This window comes from Mobula birostris, chromosome 25 (assembly GCF_030028105.1).
Source record: "Mobula birostris isolate sMobBir1 chromosome 25, sMobBir1.hap1, whole genome shotgun sequence".
NCBI lineage: Eukaryota > Metazoa > Chordata > Chondrichthyes > Myliobatiformes > Myliobatidae > Mobula > Mobula birostris.
The window spans coordinates 10,667,185-10,688,532 of NC_092394.1; the positions used below are offsets into that span (position 1 = coordinate 10,667,185).

The following is a 21,348-nucleotide window of genomic DNA, read 5'->3' on the forward strand; positions in this document are numbered from 1 at the left end:
ATTTCACCAGAGGGTGGTGAATATGTGGAGTTCTTAAATTGTTATTAAGCATATTTAAAGTAGAGATTGATAGGTTCTTGATCAGTAAGGGGGTCAAAGATTATGGGAAGAAGACAGGAGAATGGGGTTAAGAGGGAAAATAAATCAGGCATGACGGAATGGCAGAGCAGACTCAATGGGCCGAATGGCTGAATTCTACTCCTATGTCTTATGGTCTTATGATAGAAATCTATAAAATCATAAGGCATAAACAGGATAGGCAGAAGTTTTTCCCCAGTGTACAAATGTCAAATATTAGCGGACATGCATTTAATGAGAGAGAGGGTGTGATTAAGGGACTGGTGTGGGGCAAATTTTTATACAAACAGAGAGTGGTGGTGGTGGTGTAACAGCGAAAGCTAATATGATCTGTGGCTTTTAAGAGATTTTTAGACGGACACATGAATATGAGGGAGCAACTGGATGTGGATCAGGTGTCGGCAGATGGGATTAGTTTAAAATGGCTTGTTCTGCATTGTATTTTCTCAGATCATTACCAAGCATTTTCAAAGTACATAACCCAGTTTTGTTTTAATCGTGTCGCACCAGACAGTCAGCCATTCTTGTCTGGCGCGTGCTGTCAGGATTGGTCTCCTTTCAGATTAACCGGGTCACGATGTGAACGTTCTTGACTCGACACTTTTGTTTTACGAGGCCAAGTGGCTAGCTCGATGCTCAATCCGGCACGGATGGAAAGCGTGCTCCGGGGGGTGGCCCGACTTGGATTCGAACTCGGGAGCCTTCGCTCTGGAGTCTGCCGCTGATGTCATTGCACCACCAGCCGGCCACATAACCCAGTGATAAATGCACATAGAAATCTCTAACAAACAGTGCTGGGAATATGAGCAGGTAACCTGTTCTGCTGGTGGGGGATGAGATATTGATACCGACCCTGAGAAACACTGGGAAGGGGAGAGTCACACACACACACAAAATGCAGATCAGGCACAGAGGGAAAAAACAGTCAACGTTTCAGGCCAAAACACTCCTGATGAAAGGTCTCGGTCTGAAAAGTCAACTATTTATTGATGCTGCCTGCGTTGAAGAGATACTCTGGCTCTCCAGCATCTGCAGAAACTCTGGTGTATTTGGGACGGACAGTACGTGTTATGTTTTGTAACTTCAAACCATTAAATTAATTCAAATAAAACACCAGAATCTGAAGAATGCGGGAGTAGTTTATTTACTTTAAGCGGGGCATGTACATATCATGTGGTAGCAGGATGACATATGCAATTAGTGTATTTTTACATATAACCCGTAATTATTTAAACGAACAAGAATGCTTAATCAACCGATATATATACAAGATTATTCAAATATACCTCCAAGAGAACCACAACTTTGTTATGGTTTGGAGGCTTGTGTAGCTCAATGGCCCACAGAGCTCTGTTGGATGGAGTCAGTGCTTTATGCTTTGTCTCTTGGTAGGATCACCCATGCCAGACAGGTCAAAGGGTAGAGGCCAGACTAAGAGTGGGGCACTGGTTCTCCAGGTTCAGGGGCTTGGCTCAGGGCCAACAACCCCGACTGGTAAAACAAAATTGTTACGGAAACAGCAACGAAGAATCCTTCCGCATCCGAGTGTGACGGTATTCCTGAGTCTCCCCCAAGGACTTGCATGACTGACAGTAGTGAAAACCAAGAGGAAGCTGCTGACATGATGAAGGAAGGCCTGAACACTGCCAGAGATGGATTCCATTGCTGCCAGCGGCGTAACAGGCAGTAAGAAAGTAATACATATAACAGAAATATTAAATACGCAACAGTGCAAATCTTCAGAACAGTCCTGGGGATTCTGAACCTGAGAGGGCAGGTGAGCCATCTCTTGAACATCTCAGTCGAGGAACAGCAGGATGATGGGACAGTGCTGGACCAGCCTGGATTTCCCTGCTCAAGTCTGCAGATACTGAACAGGCAGCGACAGCTCTCTGACCTGGGGTGGGACCATTACCCTGTGAACTGTGGTTAACGTCAGAAACTGGGTGATGCCACTTCTGGACTGAATGAGCTTTGCTCTCAAACCCACCAGGAAAGGAGTGGCACAGCTGGTAGAGCCTCTGCCTCACAGCTGCAGTGACACAGGTTCAGTTCTGACCATAGGAATTGGCTATGTGGAGTTTGCACGTTCTTTCTGTGACTGAATGGGTCCCCTCACTCCCCCAGGTTCTCTTACATCTCAAAAACATATAGGTGATGCATAGAATCTGTGGGGAATTGTTCAAAGTAAATACTTATAATAATAATTGTTAGGGCATATTGTGGAGTTAGGTATATAGCAAATATTAATCTCAACAGCAACCAACCTTCGGATCTGAATATGGATTGCAGATTGAATTTAAAATACAGCTCAGAACAGGAAGTATTCAATTGGTTTGAGATACGTGCACATGCATGAATGCATTCAACATCTCATTGCATGAATATGACTCAGAGGCCACAGTAATTAACACTCATTTTGGATGCATTGGTGGGAAGACCCAGGCATTTGAAAAGTTCTATGCAGCTCAAAAGAAGTATCGTAACTATAGAAATTGTCCTATTACCTTTGTTCTTTAACATACAAAAATGTGCTGTAATGTTGAATCGGGAAGTCTCTCTCTCTCTCGAGTGACCCCAAAGGCTGTCAGCTTGTGTGTGTCCTGAATAAAGACTTTTATATCTACCAGCTGTGTCTCTTGGTGACTTCGTCCATGATCACAGCAATAATAAAAAAAATAATAATACAGACACATTCAAGTGGCAAACATCATCCACCAAAATCTTGCTTTAAACTACAAACTCATAAAAGAAATCATACATTACTATAAATACAAGCCTGATCCAGAGTCAGAATACCAAAAAATTATATTATGACTGATCGGTTATTACAGATAGGACAATCCATAATAACTGTTCGATATAATAATACAGAATAAACAAGCAAGAACAACTTATTTAATAGATATAGCCATTCCAAACACACATAACTCTCAGAAATCATTAAGTGAAAAACATCAGAAATACGCTGAATTAAAAGATGAAATTGAAACACTTTGGAACATGAACAGAGTATACATTGTCCCAATAGTAATATCTACAACTGGTATCATCCCAAAGGCACTACACAATAGCATTAAACAATTATGGCTACACAACAATATCTAAGCAATTTTTTAGAAAACCACAATACTACTAGGATAGTCCGAAAGTTCCTTGCAAATGAGAAATGAGTGTGTTTGGTTATGTCCGCACTTCAGGTTTTACCAGCGCGAGCTGAGAAAACATGTTCATAATAAGAATAATTGGGTATATTTAAAGTAGAGGCTGATAGTTCTTGATTAGTAAGAGTGTCAAAGGTTACAGGGAGAAGGCAAGGGGTTGAGAGGGATAATAAATCAGCCACGATGGAATGGCGGTGTGAACTCGATGGGCCGATTGCCCAAATTCTACTCCTATGTCATATGGTGTAAATTTATTATCAAAGTATGCTTTTGTTACCATATACTAACTTGAGATTCATTTTCTTGTGGGCATTTACCGGGAAGAAAGAAATACGACAAAATTTGACAAAAAATCTACACATAAACACACAAAGACTGACAAACAACCATTGTGCAAAAGAAGACAAAATGTGAAAATAAAAAAATAATAATAACACTGAGAACGTGGATTTTTATAGAGTCCTTGAAAGTGAGTTTGTAGGTTGTGGAATCAGTTCAGAGTTGAGGTGAGTGAAGTTATCCCCTCTAGTTCGAGAGCCTGAAGGGTAATAACTGTTCCTGAACCTGGGGGTTTGGATGGTAGTAGTGGGAAGCGGGCATGGGAATGTGGGTCAAAATAAAAATGAAGAGATGAGCGTGAAAGGGAAATCACTTGGGTGGGCATGATGGTTGGCATGTATTTGTTGGGCTGAAGGGCCTCTATCTGTGATATTGCTTTATGAGCGGGTGCTTGATGGCTAGTGAGGGCATGATGGACTGATGAAGAACATTCCAACACACTGTGGCAGCCGGTCTAGGGGCATCAATGCCCACTATGTGGGTGACTTTCAGGAGCTCCTAAAGAAACTTCTGTGTAACTCTTCTAACATGAACACATTTACACTGACCATTTTGCTAAGACATTGACACTACAGCAACGAACTTCTTACCGGAAGACCAGGGATAAATATCCACACATAGAGCTGTGCCAACCTGGAAGAAAATTAACAAGAGGAAGCAGATAAGTGGATGGTTTCAATAGTGACAGTCCCAGCTCACAGATCAGACACAGTTGACAGCTGCTTGGGTGGTTAACAAGCTATATGGAGTATTGGCCTTCACTGGGGCTTCGGGCTGACTGGAAGTGCACTGAGAGCGGTAAGCATAAAGGAGTTGGATGCTTACTGTTCTGGTTAACAACAGATGGTGCAATCCGGGGCATATTACAATCGAGGAAAGTGTTTGCAGACTGGATATTGAACTTTTTGCTGTTGGACTTCGGCCACATTCCACCGTGATACAACACTTGGCAGCACGGGAGGTCGTTACTGCCTGTGGCCATCGAACTTGCAGCTCCTCCCGTGGAGGGTCAGACACCCTGAGCCAATAGGCTGGTCCCGGACTTATTTTCCATCTGGCATAGTTTGCATTTTGTTGTTTGATTGTTTGTGTTTTTTGTATTGCTATATTTACGCTCTATCCTTGGTTGGTGCAGCTGTAACGAAACCCAATTTCCCTCGGGATCAATAAAGTATATCTATCTATAGTTGGGAGATTGAGTTCAAGACCCGTGAGGTAAAGTTCTACAAAGCTGTGGTTAGGCCACAATGGGAATATTGTGTTCAGTTCCGGTCACCTCATTATAGGAAGGATGTGGAAGCTTTAGAGAGGGTGCAGAGGAGATTTTGCAGGATGGTGCCTGGATTAGGGAGCATGTCTTATGAGGAAATGTTGAGCGAGCTAGGGCTTTTCTCTTTGGAGCGAAGGAGGATGAGAGGTGACTTGATATTGATGTACAAGATGTTAAGTGGTGTAGAGTGGACAGCCAGAAACATTTTCCAAGAGTCGAAATGACTCCTAGAAGAGGACACAATTTTTAAGATGTTTGGAGGAAAGTATGATGGGGGGGAGGGTCAGAGGTAGTTTTTTCTTTACACAGAGAGTGCTAGGTGGTGGAATGTGCTGTCGGGGTGGTGGTAGAGGTAGATACATTAGGAATATTTAAGAGACTCTTAGAGAAGCACATAGATGATACAAAAATAGAGAGCTATGTAGGAGGGAAGGGGTAGATTGATCTTAGAGTAGGTTAAAAGATTGGCACAACATTGTGGGCCCTAGGATCTGTACTGTGCTGTACAGATCCTGCTATGTTCTATGTAGAGGCAGATTTCATTCAAGAAGAAGTGAAAGAACAAATCCCAAGTCCAAAAACAACGGCATGATACTGTGAGGGTGTACAAATGATAAAAATCTTCGGTTAATACAATTTATATAGAACACTACAACACAGAAACAAGCCCTCCCGCCCATCTAGTCCACGTCAAGCTGCTATTCTACCTAGTCCATCGAGCTGGATCATAATTCTCCACACCCCTGCCATCCATGTACCATACTTTCCAAATTCCTCTTAAATGTTGCAATTGAACCCACCCCCACAATGTAGGCTGGCAACTCATCCACACTCTTGGAGTGAAAAAGATCCCCCTCAAATCCCCCTGAAATATTTCATCTTTTACACTTAACCCATGACCTCTGGACTAGCCTCCCATGTAGGACTTTGTCAAAGGCCTTGCTAAAGTCCATGTAGACAATGTCCACTGTCTCTCCTTCATCAACTACCCTGGTAACCACTTCACAAAACTTTACAAGATTGGTTAGACAGGACCTACTGCACATAACCAGCAAGTAAATATTATTCACAACACGCTGGAGGAACTCAGCAAGTTGGGCAGCATCTGTGGAAACGATCAGTCAACGTTTCGGGCCGGAACCCTTCGTCAGGACTGAAGAGGGAAGGGGCAGAGGCCCTAGAAAGAAGGTGGGGGGAGGGTGGGGAGGAGAAGGCTGGTAGGTTCCAGGTGAAAAACCAGTAAGGGGAAAGATAAAGGGGGGGGAAGCAGGAGGGGATAGGCAGGAAAGGTGAAGAAGGAACAGGGAAAAGCACAACGGGTAGTAGAAGGAGGCGGAACCATAAGGGAGGTAGTAGGCAGCTGGGGGAGGGGGCAGAGTGAAACTGGGATAGGGGAAGGGAGGGGGAGGGAATTACCGGAAGTTGGAGAATTCAATATTCATACCAAGGGGCTGGAGACTACCCAGGCGGTATATGAGGTGTTGCTCCTCCAATATTATTCCCATTTCCTGATTAAAAATCAGTGCAAATATACTTCCAGCAAAAAAGTAAATGGAAGCCAAAGGCAACAGCTGGTGCCCAGCTCCTTATGGACACGAAGTTCCAGACAAGATCAGCGGGTTCATGTTGCAGGTGGTGTTGTCAATCCACCTCACTTTGCTTTACATTCGGTACATTCAGATCCCAGCCTGGTTGCAGAAGTTTCCAGGTCAGGTCAGGAGAATTACTGACTGACGCTTGACCTTAAATGACCAGTGAGGGGGCAACAACTGACGATAACCATGCACAGTTGCGGTGGATTCCTTTGCCTGGAGTGACTGTCCCAGAGGGAGGCAGGCCTTTACTCCCAAGGAGGGTCTTATCTAATTTATTTACAACTCTTTCTATTTTTCACTTTTAAATCTTTGATTTATTTCTTTTTATTATTCCCGAGAACACCATGGAACGAGTTACTGGTCTACACCAGACCGACAGTACAAGCACAGGGCAGTTTGATCAAGAGCTCGTGACTGTAGTAAGCTGTTTTTCCTTCACACCCGCCCTGCCGTTCAGTAAGGTCACATTGACCTCAGCCCCACTTTACTGATTCAAATCTATATCACTTAATCTCCAAAGTTCTGTATATGTGATAAATAAATCTGAATCGGAATTTGTGTGTCTCTCTCCTCCCCCATCTCCCACCACAATGCTCTTCTACCCCTTTCTCCCTCAATTCTTCCCCTTATACTTCTCCTCTATAGTTCCTCCATTCTTTGGCTTCACTTAAATCTTCTATTGGGTTTAATGGTGACTAGCTCATATTTATGACTTTGGGATTGATGGGGAGATCCGTGTTTCCTTGCGGGATTGTTGGGGGAGATCCGTGTCTCTTTGTGAGATTGTTGGGGAGATCCGTGTCCCTTCGTGACGTTGTTGGGGAGATCCCTGTTTCCTCGCAGGATTGTTGGGGAGATCGTGTCTCTATATGGGATTGTTGGGGAGATCCATGCTTCCTCGTGGGATTGTTGGGGAGATCCGCCGGATTGTTGGGGAGATCAGTGTCTCTTCATTGGATTGTTGGGGAGACCCGCGTTTCCTCGCGGGATTGTTGGGGAGACCTGAGTTTCCTCACGGGATTGTTGGGGAGATCCGCCAGATTGTTGGGGAGATCGGTGTCTCTGCATTGGATTGTTGGGGAGACCCGCGTTTCCTCGCGGGATTGTTGGGGAGATCCCCTTTGCCTCGTTGGATTGTTGGGGATGTTCGTGTCTCATTGTTGAATTGTTGGGGAGCTCTGGGTCTCTTTGTGGGATTGTTGGAGAGATCTGTGTCCCTTCACAGGGTTGTTGGAGAGATAGGTGTTACTCCATGAGATTTTTGGAGAGATCTACGTTTCCTCATGAGATTGTTGGAGAGATCTGTGTCTCTTCGTAGAACTGAGGAGTCAGCCTTCCACCACTTTTCCATTCAATAAAATCATAGTCCATCTGACCTACAGCCTTAACTTATTTGTCTGTCTGATCCCAAAACCGTTGACCCCTCCCTAGTCCAAAGTCTAGCTCAGCCTGGAATATACCAAAAGACTTGATGTCCACAGTTCTCTGGGGCAGATAACTCACGGCACTCTGAATAGAGAAGCTCATAGAAAATAGAGGAGAGAAAAGGGCATTGCTCCACTATTCAACGCTATCATAGCTCAAACTCATCTTCCCATTCCCTCCCCATACCCTTGCACTTTATTTGTCTAGTGACACTGCACTCTCTGTGTGACTGTAACATTATATTCTGCATTATGTTTGCTTTTTACTCCCTCGATGTAATTAAGGATGGTGTGATCTGTCTGGACTGGCATAAGAACATAAGAAATAGGAGCAGGAATCAGCCATCTGGCCCGTCAAGCCTGCGTCGCCATTCTATAAGATCATGGCTGATCTGACCATAGACTCATCTCCACCTACCTGCCTTTTCCACATAACCCTTCATCCCCCTACTATGAAAAAATCTATCCAACCCTGTCTTAGGTTTATTTACTGAGGCAGCCTGCTCTGCTTCATTGGGCAAAAAATTCCACAGATTCACCACTCTCTGGGAAAAACAGTTCCTCCTCATCTCCGTCCTAAATCCGCTCCCTCGAATCTTAATGCTCTGTTCTCTAATTCTAGTCTCACCTACCAGTGGAAACAACTTTACTGCCTCTATCTTATAAAGGGTGTCAGCCCAAAACATCAATTGTTTATTCACTTCCATAGATACTGCCTAACCTCGTGTGTGTTGCTTTGGATTTCCGGCATCTGCAGACTTTAAATTTTTCTTTATCGAGGTACGGAGTGGGGAAAAGGCCCCTCCCCCCACTTTAATCTGAGCCTAATCATGGGTCAATTTACAGACGACCAATTAACCTGCCAACCGGTATGTCTTTGGACTGTGGGAGGAAACTGGAGTCCCTGAGGAATCCCCTGCGGTCACGGGAGGGGGGGCGAACGTACAAACTCTTTACAGACTGCAGTTGGAATTGAACCCGGGTAGCCTGTACTGTGAAGCTTTGCCAACGGCCATGTGGCAGAGAAGGAGTGCCAGAGGCGGGAGGCAGATGGCACTCCAGTGACAGATCACCACACTGAAGCTTGATCGCCTTTGCGAGATCTTATTTACTATTGAAACCCGTCCAAAGCTCTACTTGTTCATAGCTTAACGGCCAATCAAATGTATTAAGATAAATGGAAAAGTAGACGGTTTGGTCATTGGGTAAATCACACAGAGACATGGCTTCCAATCGTACCATTGCTGGCTATAACATTTGAATTTAAGTTTAAGATTAATTTCAGTTAAGCACAAAAAAATTAGGTTGTTGTAAAAACCCATCTGGTTCCGTAATATTGTTCCTATCCACCCTATATCTGAAATTACACTCTGTTTTAAATTTACCCAGTCACTTGGTCTGTACAACCATCTGTGGCAATGAATTCCACAGATTCACCACCATCTGGCTAAAAAGTTCCTTCTCATACTTACAGTAATTTTTCCCCTCTCCCCTTTCTCTTTTTTTCATTCCCTATTTTACATCAACCTGGCAGGGAGTTCCACACACTCACCACTCTCTGTGTAAGGATATCCCCCTACACTTCCCTCCAATCACCTTAAAATTATGCCCTCTGGTATTAGCCATTTCCATCCTGCGAAAAAGGTCTTGATCTATCATCCAATACACTTCTATTAAATCATCTCTCATCTTCCTTCTCTCCAAGGAGAAAAGCCCGAGTTTGCAGAACATGCTCTCTAATCCAGGCAGAATCCCGGTAAGTCTCCTCTGCGCCCTCTCTAAAGCTTCCACGTCCTTCCTATAAATCCTGCCTCCTGCAGTCTCGATGTTAAAGCTGACCTGCTACAGGACACAAGGTTAAAGAGCACTTCTTTCCTAGGGAACAAAGAGGTAGTAATGTGGAAGGAGCCTTACTTGGCCACCTCGGGAGACTGCTTGACAGTGAGCAGGATGTGTTCGGTGTTAATGAAGAGAGCCCAGCAGGGGAAACAGAAGATCATGAGGATGATGATCCCTCGCTGGAGAATCACACCGATCCTCCTCAGGTTTCTGCTGCCAAATGTCTGAAAAAAAAATCAGAGGACATTTCTTTAAAAACATCACACACGTGTCCACTCAGCCCACAAATGGTAAATAGCTTGGTTCTCTGAATTGCATTTATTGAATACAGAACAGACCATTTGGCCCACAATATCTGAACTGACCCACAATGCCTCTGATACCTTGCTGCCATCTCTACATCCACCACTACCCCTGGCATCAAGGGCCAGACACCTTATCACACTCTCTGCCTCAAACATCCACCCTATATAACATATAACAATATAACCATATAACAATTACAGCACGGAAACAGGCCATCTCGGCCCTTCTAGTCCGTGCCGAACTCTTTCACATTAAAACGCAGCTCTGCTCTTTGAGGCCTCACTGATCATCATATCTAAACAGAGACAATGCTGGAGAAACTCAGCCAGTCAGGCAGCAGCTATGCAGAGAGGATCAGAGCTAACACTCTAGGTAATAATCCCTGAGGTCCTCCAGCATGTTCTGTGAGCCAAAGTTCAGTCATGACTTTTGCCAGGACTCAAGGACATGAGCTGTGGGAAGAGGCAGAGCAGGCTAGGGTTTAATTTCTTCTAAAGTACGAGTCTGATGATGACCTCATCAATGATCGAGGATCAACTTTATTCACCACCTACACTTATATTGGTGGTCCACCAATCCCCCAGGCTCGGGGGTTCAGCTCAGGGCTAAAACCCTGACTGGGAAAACAAAATTGTTGCAGAAACAAAAATGAAGATTCCTTCAACATCTGAGTGCGACGGTATTCCTGAGTTTGCACCCAGGACTTGCGTGAGTGACAGTAGTGAAAACAGAGAGGGAGCTACTGACACAATGAACGAAGCCCTGAACATTGCCAGAGAGAGAGGACCTTCACTGTTTCCCTAAACACCGGCAGTGTAACAGTCAGTAAGACACTTACTTACATCTACTAGGAATTTGCTGTTTTAGTGCTTTTGGTGAATTTGTGTGTTGGTCAGGGCCCAACATGCAACAAAAAAAGCAATGATATTCAATAATTACAAAGAATTACATAAAAAATAAAATTAGAGGTCAAGGTATGGAGATGGAATAAAATATGCATAAATACCAATATGTATTTACAATGTTACGGAGGCGCCATGAGGGGACATAGATAGGATAAACGCAGGTGGCCTTTTTTTCCAGGGTAGCAGAATCAGAGGCTCTAGGACTAAGGTGAGTAGGGAAAGATTTAAAAGGGACCCAAGAGGCAACTTCTTCACACAGAGGATCTTGCATATATGAAACAAGCTATTAGAAGAATTAGTTGAGGCGGGTATGATAACATTTAAAAGTCACTTTCTGGATAAGAAGGCTTAGAGGAATATGGGCCAAATAGGACTCACATAGATGGGCATCTGGGTTGGCATGGATGAGCTGGGCGCTACAGTAGCGTAGTGGTTAGCACAATTCTATTACAACTCAGGGTGTCAGAGTTCGGAGTTCGATTCAGACACTGTCTGTAAGGAGTTTGTACATCCTCTGTGCACACGTGGGTTTCCTCCAGATGCTCTGGTTTCTTCCCACAGTCCAAAGATGTACTGGTTGGTACGTGTATTGGTCAATGTAAATTGTCCTGTGATTAGGCTGGTCTTAAATAGGTGCGTGTGTTGGCGCGTGGCCAAGTGGTTAAGGCGTTCGTCTAGTGATCTGAAGGTCGCTAGTTTGAGCCTTGGCTGAGGCAGCATGTGTGTCCTTGAGCAAGGCACTTAACCACACATTGCTCTGCTATGACACTGGTGCCAAGCTGTATGGGTCCTAATGCCCTTCCCTTAGACAACATCGGTGGCGTGGAGAGGGGAGACTTGCAGCATGGGCAACTGCCGGTCTTCCATACAACCTTGCCCAGGCCTGCGCCCTGGAAACCTTCCTAGGCGTAAATGCATGGTCTCACGAGATTAATGGATTCCTATATAAAATAGGTGCGTGTGTTGGTGCGTGCGGCTCGTTAGGCCAGATGGGCCTGTTTCACACAGTATCTCAAAATTAATCATACGTAACAGGCCTGCTTTCGTGCAGTCCAACTCATTGACCCTTCATACCCCTTCTGCTGTCTTGGTGTCAGGTTGTCTGTCTGTGTGCTGGTTGAGTTTTGTACCATGGGGTTCTGTTCCAACTTAGATTGTACGTTAGGTTTCTGAATGGTCAACGTGGCTCTGTGTATCCACTCCATAACATCTCAGAGGCTCACTTCTACCTCCTTCCCTGAAGGTTAAATCTGGTTCCCAGTTAATGATGAAGGGATGGAGGGTGGGGATCTTTCTACACCTACCTGGGATATGAGGGTGTCACAGGCTGAAGCTAATCCGGCACCCACAGAGATTCCTGATACATTGATCACCTGTGCAAAGGTAGCAAAAAATACAGAACTTTAGCAATTCAGTCATAAATGTTTCCACAAGACAAAGGGAGGGCTGACTCTGGATGGGGTAAACATTGCGTTTCCATTTGAGGCGTGGGCATCATTGGCTGGAGTGGGAAACACTATTATGGTGGGTTCATTACTGGACCAAATCATCAGATTTCTGAACGGACAATAAATCACCACCTCACTATTTTTGCTCTCTTCTTGCACTACTTTTTAAAATTTAATTTTATATACTGTATATAAAATCAGAGTCGGTGATTTAAAGCGAGAGCTTCGCGGGCGTTAGTCCATTGTCCGGGACCTATCGGCGGCGGCAACTGAGCTCTAGGTAAGCAGAAGGGATAAGTGGAGTGGCCATTGTCGGGAGTAGGCCAGTGGCGAGAGTAGAAGCAAAGCAACAGGCTTCAGCAAAAGCAGGCTTCGGCGAGGTAAGTGGGTAAGTGGACTTCGTTTTTGGTTTCCCTTTGCTTTTTTTTTGAGGAATAGTGAGCATGCTGGGAGGGTTAATATTTTGCTCTAGGTGGTGGATGTGGGAATCCTGGGAATCTTTCCGTCTCCCAGATGGCCACATCTGTGCCAGGTGTACTGAGATGCAGCTCCTGAGAGACCACGTTAGGGACCTGGAGCTGTGGCTCGATGACCTACAGCTTATTAGGGAAAGTGACCAGGAATAGAGAGGAGCTACAGGGAATTAGACAGCCCAAGGCTGCAGGAGTTAGACAAGTGGGTGACGGTCAGGGAAGGGAAGGCAAGAGCTCAGATAGTAGACAGCACCCCTCAGTAATCGTTATCTTGTTTTGGATGCGGTTGAGGGGGACGACCTGACAGAGGACGACCACACAATCGGGTCTCTGGCACTGAGCCTGGTTCTGTGGTGCAGAAGGGAAAGAGAAAGATGAGGAATGTGGTAGTCATAGGGAATTCCATAGTGAGGGGAACAGACAGCCTGATAGAGATACCTGCATGGTGCGTTACCTCCCAGGTGCCAGGATATGGGATGTCTCGGATCGGGTGCAGAGTACGCTGAAGGGAGAGGGTGAACAGCCAGAGGTCTTGGTACACGTTGGTACCAATGACATTGGTAGAAAAAGAGAGGAGGTCCTGAAGAGAGAATTCAGGGAGTTGGATAGGAAGCTGAAAAGCTGGACCTCCAGAGTAGTAATCTCAGGATTGCTGCCTGTGCCACGTGCTAGCGAGTGCAAGAATAGCATGATCAGACATATTAATGTGTGGCTGAGAGACTAGTGTTAGGGGGCAGGGATTCAGATTCCTGGATCATTGTGGGCCCTTCTGGGGGAGGTACAACCTGTACAAAAAGGATGGGTTACACCTGAACCCAAAGGGGTCCAATATCCTAGCAGGCAGATTTAATAGGGAGGGTTTAAACTAATTTGGCAGGGGAATGGGAACCGGAGTGATAGGACTGAGGAAGGGGAAAACAAATAAATCAAAGATAGCATGCAAAAGGGATTATAGAAAGAACAGGCAGGAGATGAGGCTTAATCACAGCCAGTGGGATGACTTACAGGGCAATAGAGGTGTGGTGCAGTTAAAACAGAAAGCAACAAATACTGGACTGAAGATGTTGTATTTGACTGCACGCAGCATAAGGAATAAAATGGACGATCTTGAAATTCAGCTACAGATTGGCAAATATGATGTTGTGGCCATCTCTGAAACTTGGCTAAAGGATGGAGCTGAACATCCAAGGATATATGGTGTATCGGAAAGATAGGTTAGTAGGCAGAGGGGATGGTGTGGCCTGTGTATAAGAAATAATATTAATTCATTAGAAAGGGATGACATAGGATTGGAAGGTGTAGAGTTTCTATGGTTTGAGTTAAGAAATGGCAAGGGTAAAAGGATCCTAATGGCAGTTGTAAACAGGCCTCCAAACAGCAGCCGGGATGTGGGTTACAAATTACAGCAGGAGATAGAAAAGGCGTGTCAGAAAGGCAACGTCATAATAATCGTTGGGGATTTTAACATGAAAGTGGCTTGAGAAAACCAGCTCAGTACTGGACCTCAAGAGAGAGAATTTGTAGAATGTCTAAGGGATGGCTTTTTAGAACAGCTTGTTGTTGAGCCCACTAGGGGATCGGCTGTGCTGGATTGGGTGTTATGCAATGATCCAGAGGTGATAAGAGAGCTTAAGGTTAAGGGACCCTTAGGGAAAAGTGATCACAACATGATCGAGTTCACATTGAAATTTGAGAGGGAGAAAATAAAATCCAATGTGTCGGTATTTCAGTGGAATAAAGAAAATTACAATGGCATGAGAAGGGAACTGGCCGAAGTTGACTGGAAAGGGACATTTGCAGGAAGGACAGCAGAGCAGCAATGGCTGGAGTTTCTGTAAAAAATGAGGGAAGTGCAAGACAGATATATTCCAAATAAGAAGAAATTTTCAGAGGGAAGAAGGACACTAACGTGGCTGATAAGTGGTCAGAGCCAAAGTAAAAGCAAAAGAGAGGGCATACAAGGAAGCCAGAGCTTGTGGGAAGATAGAGGATTGGGGAGCCTTTAAAAACTTGCAGAAGGAAGCTAAGGAGGTCACTTGGAAGGAAAAGATGAATTATGAGAAGAAGCTGGTGACCAATATTAGGGAAGATACTAAAAGCTTTTTTAAGTATATAAAGAGTAAAAGAGAGTTGAGGGTAGATATAGGACCAATACAAAATGATGCTGGAGATATTGTGATGAGAGATGCAGAGGTGGCAGAGGAACTGAATGTGTGTTTTGCATCAGTCTTCACAGTGGAAGACATCTGCTGTATACCGGACATTCGAGAGTGTCAGGGAAGTGAAGTATGTGCAGTGAAAATTACAACTGAGAAGGTGCTCAGGAAACTTAATGGTCTGAAGGTGGATAAATCTCCTGGACCTGACAGAATGCACCCTTGGGTACTGAACGAAGTAGCTGGACAGATTGCGGAGGCATTAACAATGATCTTTCAAGAATTGATAGATTCTGGCAATGTACTGAATGACTGGAAAATTGCAAGTGTTACGCCGCTATTTAAGAAGGGTGGGAGGCAGCATAAAGGAAACTATAGACCTGTTACTCTGACATCAGTGGTTGGGAAGTTGCTGGAATCGATTGTTAGGGATGCGATTACGGATCAGCTGGAGGCACATGACAAGATAGGCCAAAGCCAGCATGGTTTCCTGAAAGGAAAATCCTGCCTTGACAAATTTACTGCAATTCTTTGAGGAAATTACAAGCAGGGTAGACAAAGGAGATGCAGTAGACGTGGTGTACTTGAATTTTCAGAAGGCCTTTGACGAGGTGCCACACATGAGGCTGTTTAGCAAGATAAGAGCCCATGAAATCACAGGGAAGTTACTACCCGGGGTGGAACATTGGCTGATCAGCAGAAAACAGAGAGTGGGAATAAAGGGATCCTATTCTGGCTGGCTGCCAGTTACCAGTGGAGTTCCACAGGGGTCAGTGTTGGGACTGCTGCTTTTTACGCTGGATCTCAGTGATTTGGACTACAGTATCAATGGACTTGTGGCTAAATTTGCCGATGATACAAAGATAGGTGGAGGAGTGGGTAGCGTTGAGGAAACAGAGAGCCTGCAGAGAGACTTAGTTAGTTTAGGGGAATGAACAAAGAAGTGGCAAATGAAATACAATGTTGGAAAGTGTATGGTCATGCACTTTGGTGGAAAAAATAAACAGGCAGATTATTATTTAGATGGGGAGAGAATTCAAAATGCAGAGATGCAAAGGGACTTGGGAGTCCTTGTGCAAGATACCCTAAAGGTTAACCTCCAGGTTGAGTCGGTTGTGAAGAAGGCGAATGTAATGTTGGCATTCATTTCTAGAGGTATAGAATATAAGAGCAGGGATGTGATGTTGAGGCTCTATAAGGCACTCGTGAGACTATACTTGGATTATTGTGTGCAGTTTTGGGCTCCTTATTTTAGAAGGGATATGCTGACATTGGAGAGGGTTCAGAGAAGATTCACAAGAATGATTCCAGGAATGAAAGGGTTACTGTATGAGGGACATCTGGCAGCTTTTGGGCTGTATTCCCTGAAGTTCAGGAGAATGAGGGGGGATCTCATAGAAACATTCCAAATGTTAAAAGGCCTGAACAAATTAGATATGGCAAAGTTATTTCCCGTGGTAGGGGATTCTAGGACAAGAGGGCATGACTTCAGGATTGAAGGACGTCCTTTTAGAACAGAGATGCGGAGAAATTACTTTAGTCAGAGGGTGGTAAATCTGTGGAATTTGTTGCCACGAGCGGCTGTGGAGGCCAAGTCATTTGGTGTATTTAAAGCAGAGATAGACAGGTTCTTGATTAGCCAGGGCATCAAAGGGTATGGGGTGAAAGCAGGGGAGTGGGAGTTGTGCAGTTTTATAAGAAAATTGGCTGGTAGGTTGTTCCAAGCATCTTGGAAAACTTGTCACAGTTCTTCTGCAGACTTTAGCTGTCCCACTTGCTTCTGTCTCTCCAGGTAATCCCAGACAGCCTCGGTGATGTTGAGATCAGGGCTCTGTGGAGGCCATACCATCTCAAACCATATAAAAATCTAGCCTGCCTATCTTTTGCATATTGATATTCCTGATATCAATGTATCAGGAAATATACACAAAATTGTAATTTAGTTTTTTTTATTGACTGTACTGCTGTTGTAAGACAACAAATTTCATGACACACTGTTTGTCGGTGACATTAAACCTGATTCCGATTCTGAATCTAAATAAGAGGTGCCCAATCCTTTTTATGTAATGGACCAATACCATTAAGCAAGGAGCCTGTGGACCCTAGGTTGGAAAGCCCTGACCTAGGTCAATTTTCTGGAGATACAAGTTCAAATCCCATTTCAGCAGCTGGGAACCTGTCGGATTATATACACTAGTCTCAGTAACAGACATTTGGGATATGAAATATTACATATCCAGAGGGATATAGGCCACATGGGGGTGAGCTCAGACAAGATTCAAGATTTGAGATTCAAATTTATTTATCACTCGTACATTGAAACATACAGTAAAATATGTTGTTTGTGTCAACAACCAACACAACCCAAGGATGTGCTGGGGGCAGCCCGCAAAGTGTTGTCATTTTCAGAAGTCTTTGGGATATAATACATTTATATTACACATATATAGGCTTATACATACACACACGCATACACACACACACACACACACGCACACACACACACACGCACACACACACACACACACACACACGCACACACGCACACACACACACACACACACACACACTCACAGAGTAGCTAGGGTGCCTAAGACTTTTGCAGTAACTTTAGGTATTGCACTGTACTGCTGCTACAAAAAAACACATTTCATGGCATATGTGAGAGATGATAAACCTGATTTTGATATGGGTCTCTATTGTGGACTGAGAGTGGGAAGGGGGCAGGGAGAGGAGAATTATGGTTGGGAAAGGGGAAGGGAGAGGGAAGCATTTAATTCCTGAGATTATTCTTGTGAACCTCCTCTAGATGCTCTTCAATTCCAGCTCATCCCTTCTTAGATAAGGGGCCCACAAATGCTCACGAGACTTCAAGTGCAATACTTGTAGTTTTTCTCAATAAGAAGTAGTTAGCATATTTTAAAATTCTTTTCTGGTGATATATTATCTGTGGGAAGGTAGTGATGGGGCAGAACGATGTAGCGAATCACAAGAATAGACCTCCTGTGTTTTAGCATCTATAAATCAGCATTTGAACATACGTACTGCTATGGCAAGACAAACGGCATCCAGCTGAACTTTCCCCAGGTGTCCACAGAATATGGAGCTGACTATGCCTATGAGAAACACCATTAGCTGGGACAGGGCCTGCAGCAGAGAGAGGAAGAATAATTAACATTTTACAGAGTCAATCACTCGTCACTGTTTTTGCGATACAGACGCAGAATATGCTGAAAACAATTGGCAGATCAGGAGGGGAGGAATAGTCTCAGGACCCTTTTCCTTCTCGTGAAGGGCCCGGCACCTGAAATGTGACTGGGTTCTCACTCCACAGGTGCTGTCTGACTTCCTGAGAATTTCTAGAATTTTCCATTTTTTTGCTTCAGACTTCCAACGTGTGCTGCTGTTTAGACTTTCTTTAACTGTTTCTCAACCTTGTGTCAATTTTTGAAGTTTCTGGTTTGTGAAGCTTGCTGAAGGCTTGTCCTTTTAAAACCCATCTCCCGGGCCCTATACTTGGACAACGAATTGTTGCTGTTGACCTACTTATGTTTGGGACACACGAATATATTCAGGACTGCTCTCATACTCTCCACACTCACAACTGCATGGCCAGATTCTGCTTTAATCCCATCTACAAGTTTGCAGATGATACCACCGTTGTGGGCCACATTTTAAATAACAATGAGTCGAAGTATAGAAAGGTGATAGAGAAGCTAGTGACACAGTGTCATGACAATGACCTTGCTCTGAATGTCAACAAAGCAAAAGAGCTGGTCAACACACACATTTGCTTGGACTTCCAGCATCTGCTGAATTTCTCTTGTTTGAGAAAAGAGCTGGTCACTTACTTCAGGAAGGGGTAGCCGATGCACATTCTCCTGTTTACATCAATGGTATTGAGGCCGAGAGAGTGAGAGCTTCAAGTTCCTGAGAGTGAGCACCACCGATAGCCTGTCCCAATCCAGCCACATTGATGTCACGGCCAAGGAAGTCCACCTCTACTTCCTCAGAAACGTTCCTGACAGCCATCAGCAACGTTTATCAATGCAACGCGGAGAGGATCTTATCTGGGGACATCACCACTTAGTACGGCAACTGCTCTGTCTGTGACCACGAGAAGAATTGTGGACGTGGCTCAGTACATGACAGAACCCAGCCTCTCCACCATGGACTCTGCCTACACTTCTCACTATCTCAGTAAGGCAGCCAGCATAAATTAAAGACCCACCCATTGTCTCTCTCCCCTTCCATCAGGCAGAAGATACAAAAGCCTGAAAGCACGTACCATCAGGCTCAAAGACCGCCTCCACCCTGCTGTCATAAGACCATTGGATGATTCTCTAGTATGACAAGATGGACTCTTGACCTCACAATCTATCTGATGATGATCTTGCACCTTATCAACAGCCAATAATACTTTATCCTGCATTGTTATCATTTTCCTTTGTACTTCCTCAGCGGACTGTTGTAATGAAATGATCTGCACGGCTGGCACATGAACATTATCTGTATTAAATTGTTCATTATTGTCACATGTACCAAGGTACAGTAAAAGTTTTTCACTGTACTTTGGTACATGTGACAATAACAAACTAATTTACCAATTGCTTTCAGCTGATCCACACCCTAACACAGCGTTTTCCATCGTGCTGTTCACAAGTTCCATAAAGATTAGCTTTGTGTGTCATAGGAACAGTGAAATGCACCATTTATGTCAATGACCAACACTGCCCGAGGGTGGATGTGCTGGGGACAGCTCACAAGTGTGGGCACACTTCCGGTGCCAATATAACATGACCACAACTCACTAACCCTAACCAGCACGTTTTTGGAGTGTGGGTGGAAACCAGAGCGCCCGGAGGAAACCCACGTAGTCGTGGAGAGAGCATGCAAACTCCTTACAGACAGTGGTGGGAATTGGGTCGGCAGGCTGGTGCTGTAGTGCGTTACGCTAACCACTAATGGTGGTAGGGTGATACACCAGTCAGACATCTGGATCAGAATTTATTGGCGCTGGAAGGTTAATGATTTAACTTGGGAGGTTTTACAGTCGGCATCGCCTCCTAAGACCACTCCCTGTAAATTTGACTGCTGCTTACACACATTACAATAGTGACTACACTTGACTATCTCTTGGTTGATTTGTGATGGCCAGATCAATGCTAACAAAAAGCATTCTTTTCTCTTCAACTCAGTCTTTCCTCCTTTCGTCGCGATCTTTGCTTTCATTCAGTTAAAATCCTGCAGGCCACTTTAGCTATGACAAGACAACTGGGTGACCCGATGGGGCACCCTTTGGGAGAAAGGTAGTGCGACCTGATGTGATGTGCTTTGGAAATGTGAGCAGGAGGAGAAGATGGCAGCACGCCACGCGTGCGCAGCTCTCCAGTGAAAAATGATGTTGTATCTGTTAAATAGGGGCTGTGGACAATTCTGATTTGATGGAGACGGACATGAAAGTACAGAGGAACATCTGGAGACATTTCTGAAATACCTGTCCACTGCTGTCGTTACTGTGTTGTCGGGAATCTTTCGGAGGGTAGGCCTCAAAATCCCCGGCCTTGCCTGCTTTTGGCAACCGAGAAGGAGGTCGAATTGTTTGGCAGAGATGCCGCTCAGTACTCGGTGTCGGAGAGCTGATCAGAGCTCGAAGTTTTCGGATGACTCAGAGTCGGATTGTGGTCGGCATGGCAGGGAGAGTTTTTCTTCCTTCTCCCGTCTGCGTGAGATGTGAGACATTTGACAGACTTTGAACTTTACTGTGCTCATGGACTTAATCAAGTTATGGTACTGCTGCACTGTTGTAACTATATGTTATAATTATGTGGTTTTGTCAGTTTTTTCAGTCTTGGTTTGTCTTGTGTTTTGTGATATCACACTGGAGGAAATAATGTATCATTTCTTAATGCATGCATTACTAAATGACAATAAAAGGGGACTACGTGTCTTCTTCATAATCTAAAAAAAATTAAGGAAGAAAAATTCAGTTTATTAAAAAAGAAAGACGCGTAGCAGACAAATATAGCTCCTCCTCGTTTAACGAAGGACATTTTTGATGACAACATTTCTGGTTGATCTGCCACCCTTCAAGAATACTCTTATCATTCTCATTTTTTTCTCCCCGGCTTAAAGCCAGATACAGCTGACCAAGCTGGAAGACCAGTTTCTCCAAATAAATCAACACACTCTGCATGGTTTGGCCTTGCGCCTTATGTATAGTCACAGCAAAGCGTGACTGTATCGGGAACTGGCTCCGCTGAAGAGGGACATCTTCCCCTTCTGATAAATTGACAGTAATTCTTGGGATCATGACAATATCATTTTTGAATGCACCAATGTTTATCTTTG

The 21,348-nt window shown here is 44.4% G+C and overlaps 1 protein-coding gene across 8 annotated transcripts in view; it reads right to left on the reverse strand.

Moving 5' to 3' along the window:
• Positions 1-21,348, reverse strand: part of LOC140187559 (multidrug and toxin extrusion protein 1-like) — a 69,010-nt gene that overhangs the window by 39,931 nt on the left and 7,731 nt on the right. For 4 of the 8 annotated variants that reach the window (XM_072242972.1, XM_072242965.1, XM_072242967.1 and 1 more), the window contains exons 2-5: positions 18,043-18,144; positions 12,225-12,293; positions 9,785-9,933; positions 4,172-4,214 (exon numbers count right to left, since the gene is read on the reverse strand). In XM_072242972.1, the coding sequence (XP_072099073.1) occupies positions 4,172-4,214; positions 9,785-9,933; positions 12,225-12,293; positions 18,043-18,144 (363 nt within the window). Of the gene's footprint in view, positions 1-2,585; positions 2,725-4,171; positions 4,215-9,784; positions 9,934-12,224; positions 12,294-18,042; positions 18,145-21,348 lie in introns of all 8 variants that reach the window. The other 4 variants (XM_072242970.1, XM_072242968.1, XM_072242966.1 and 1 more) reach the window with 3 other exon arrangements.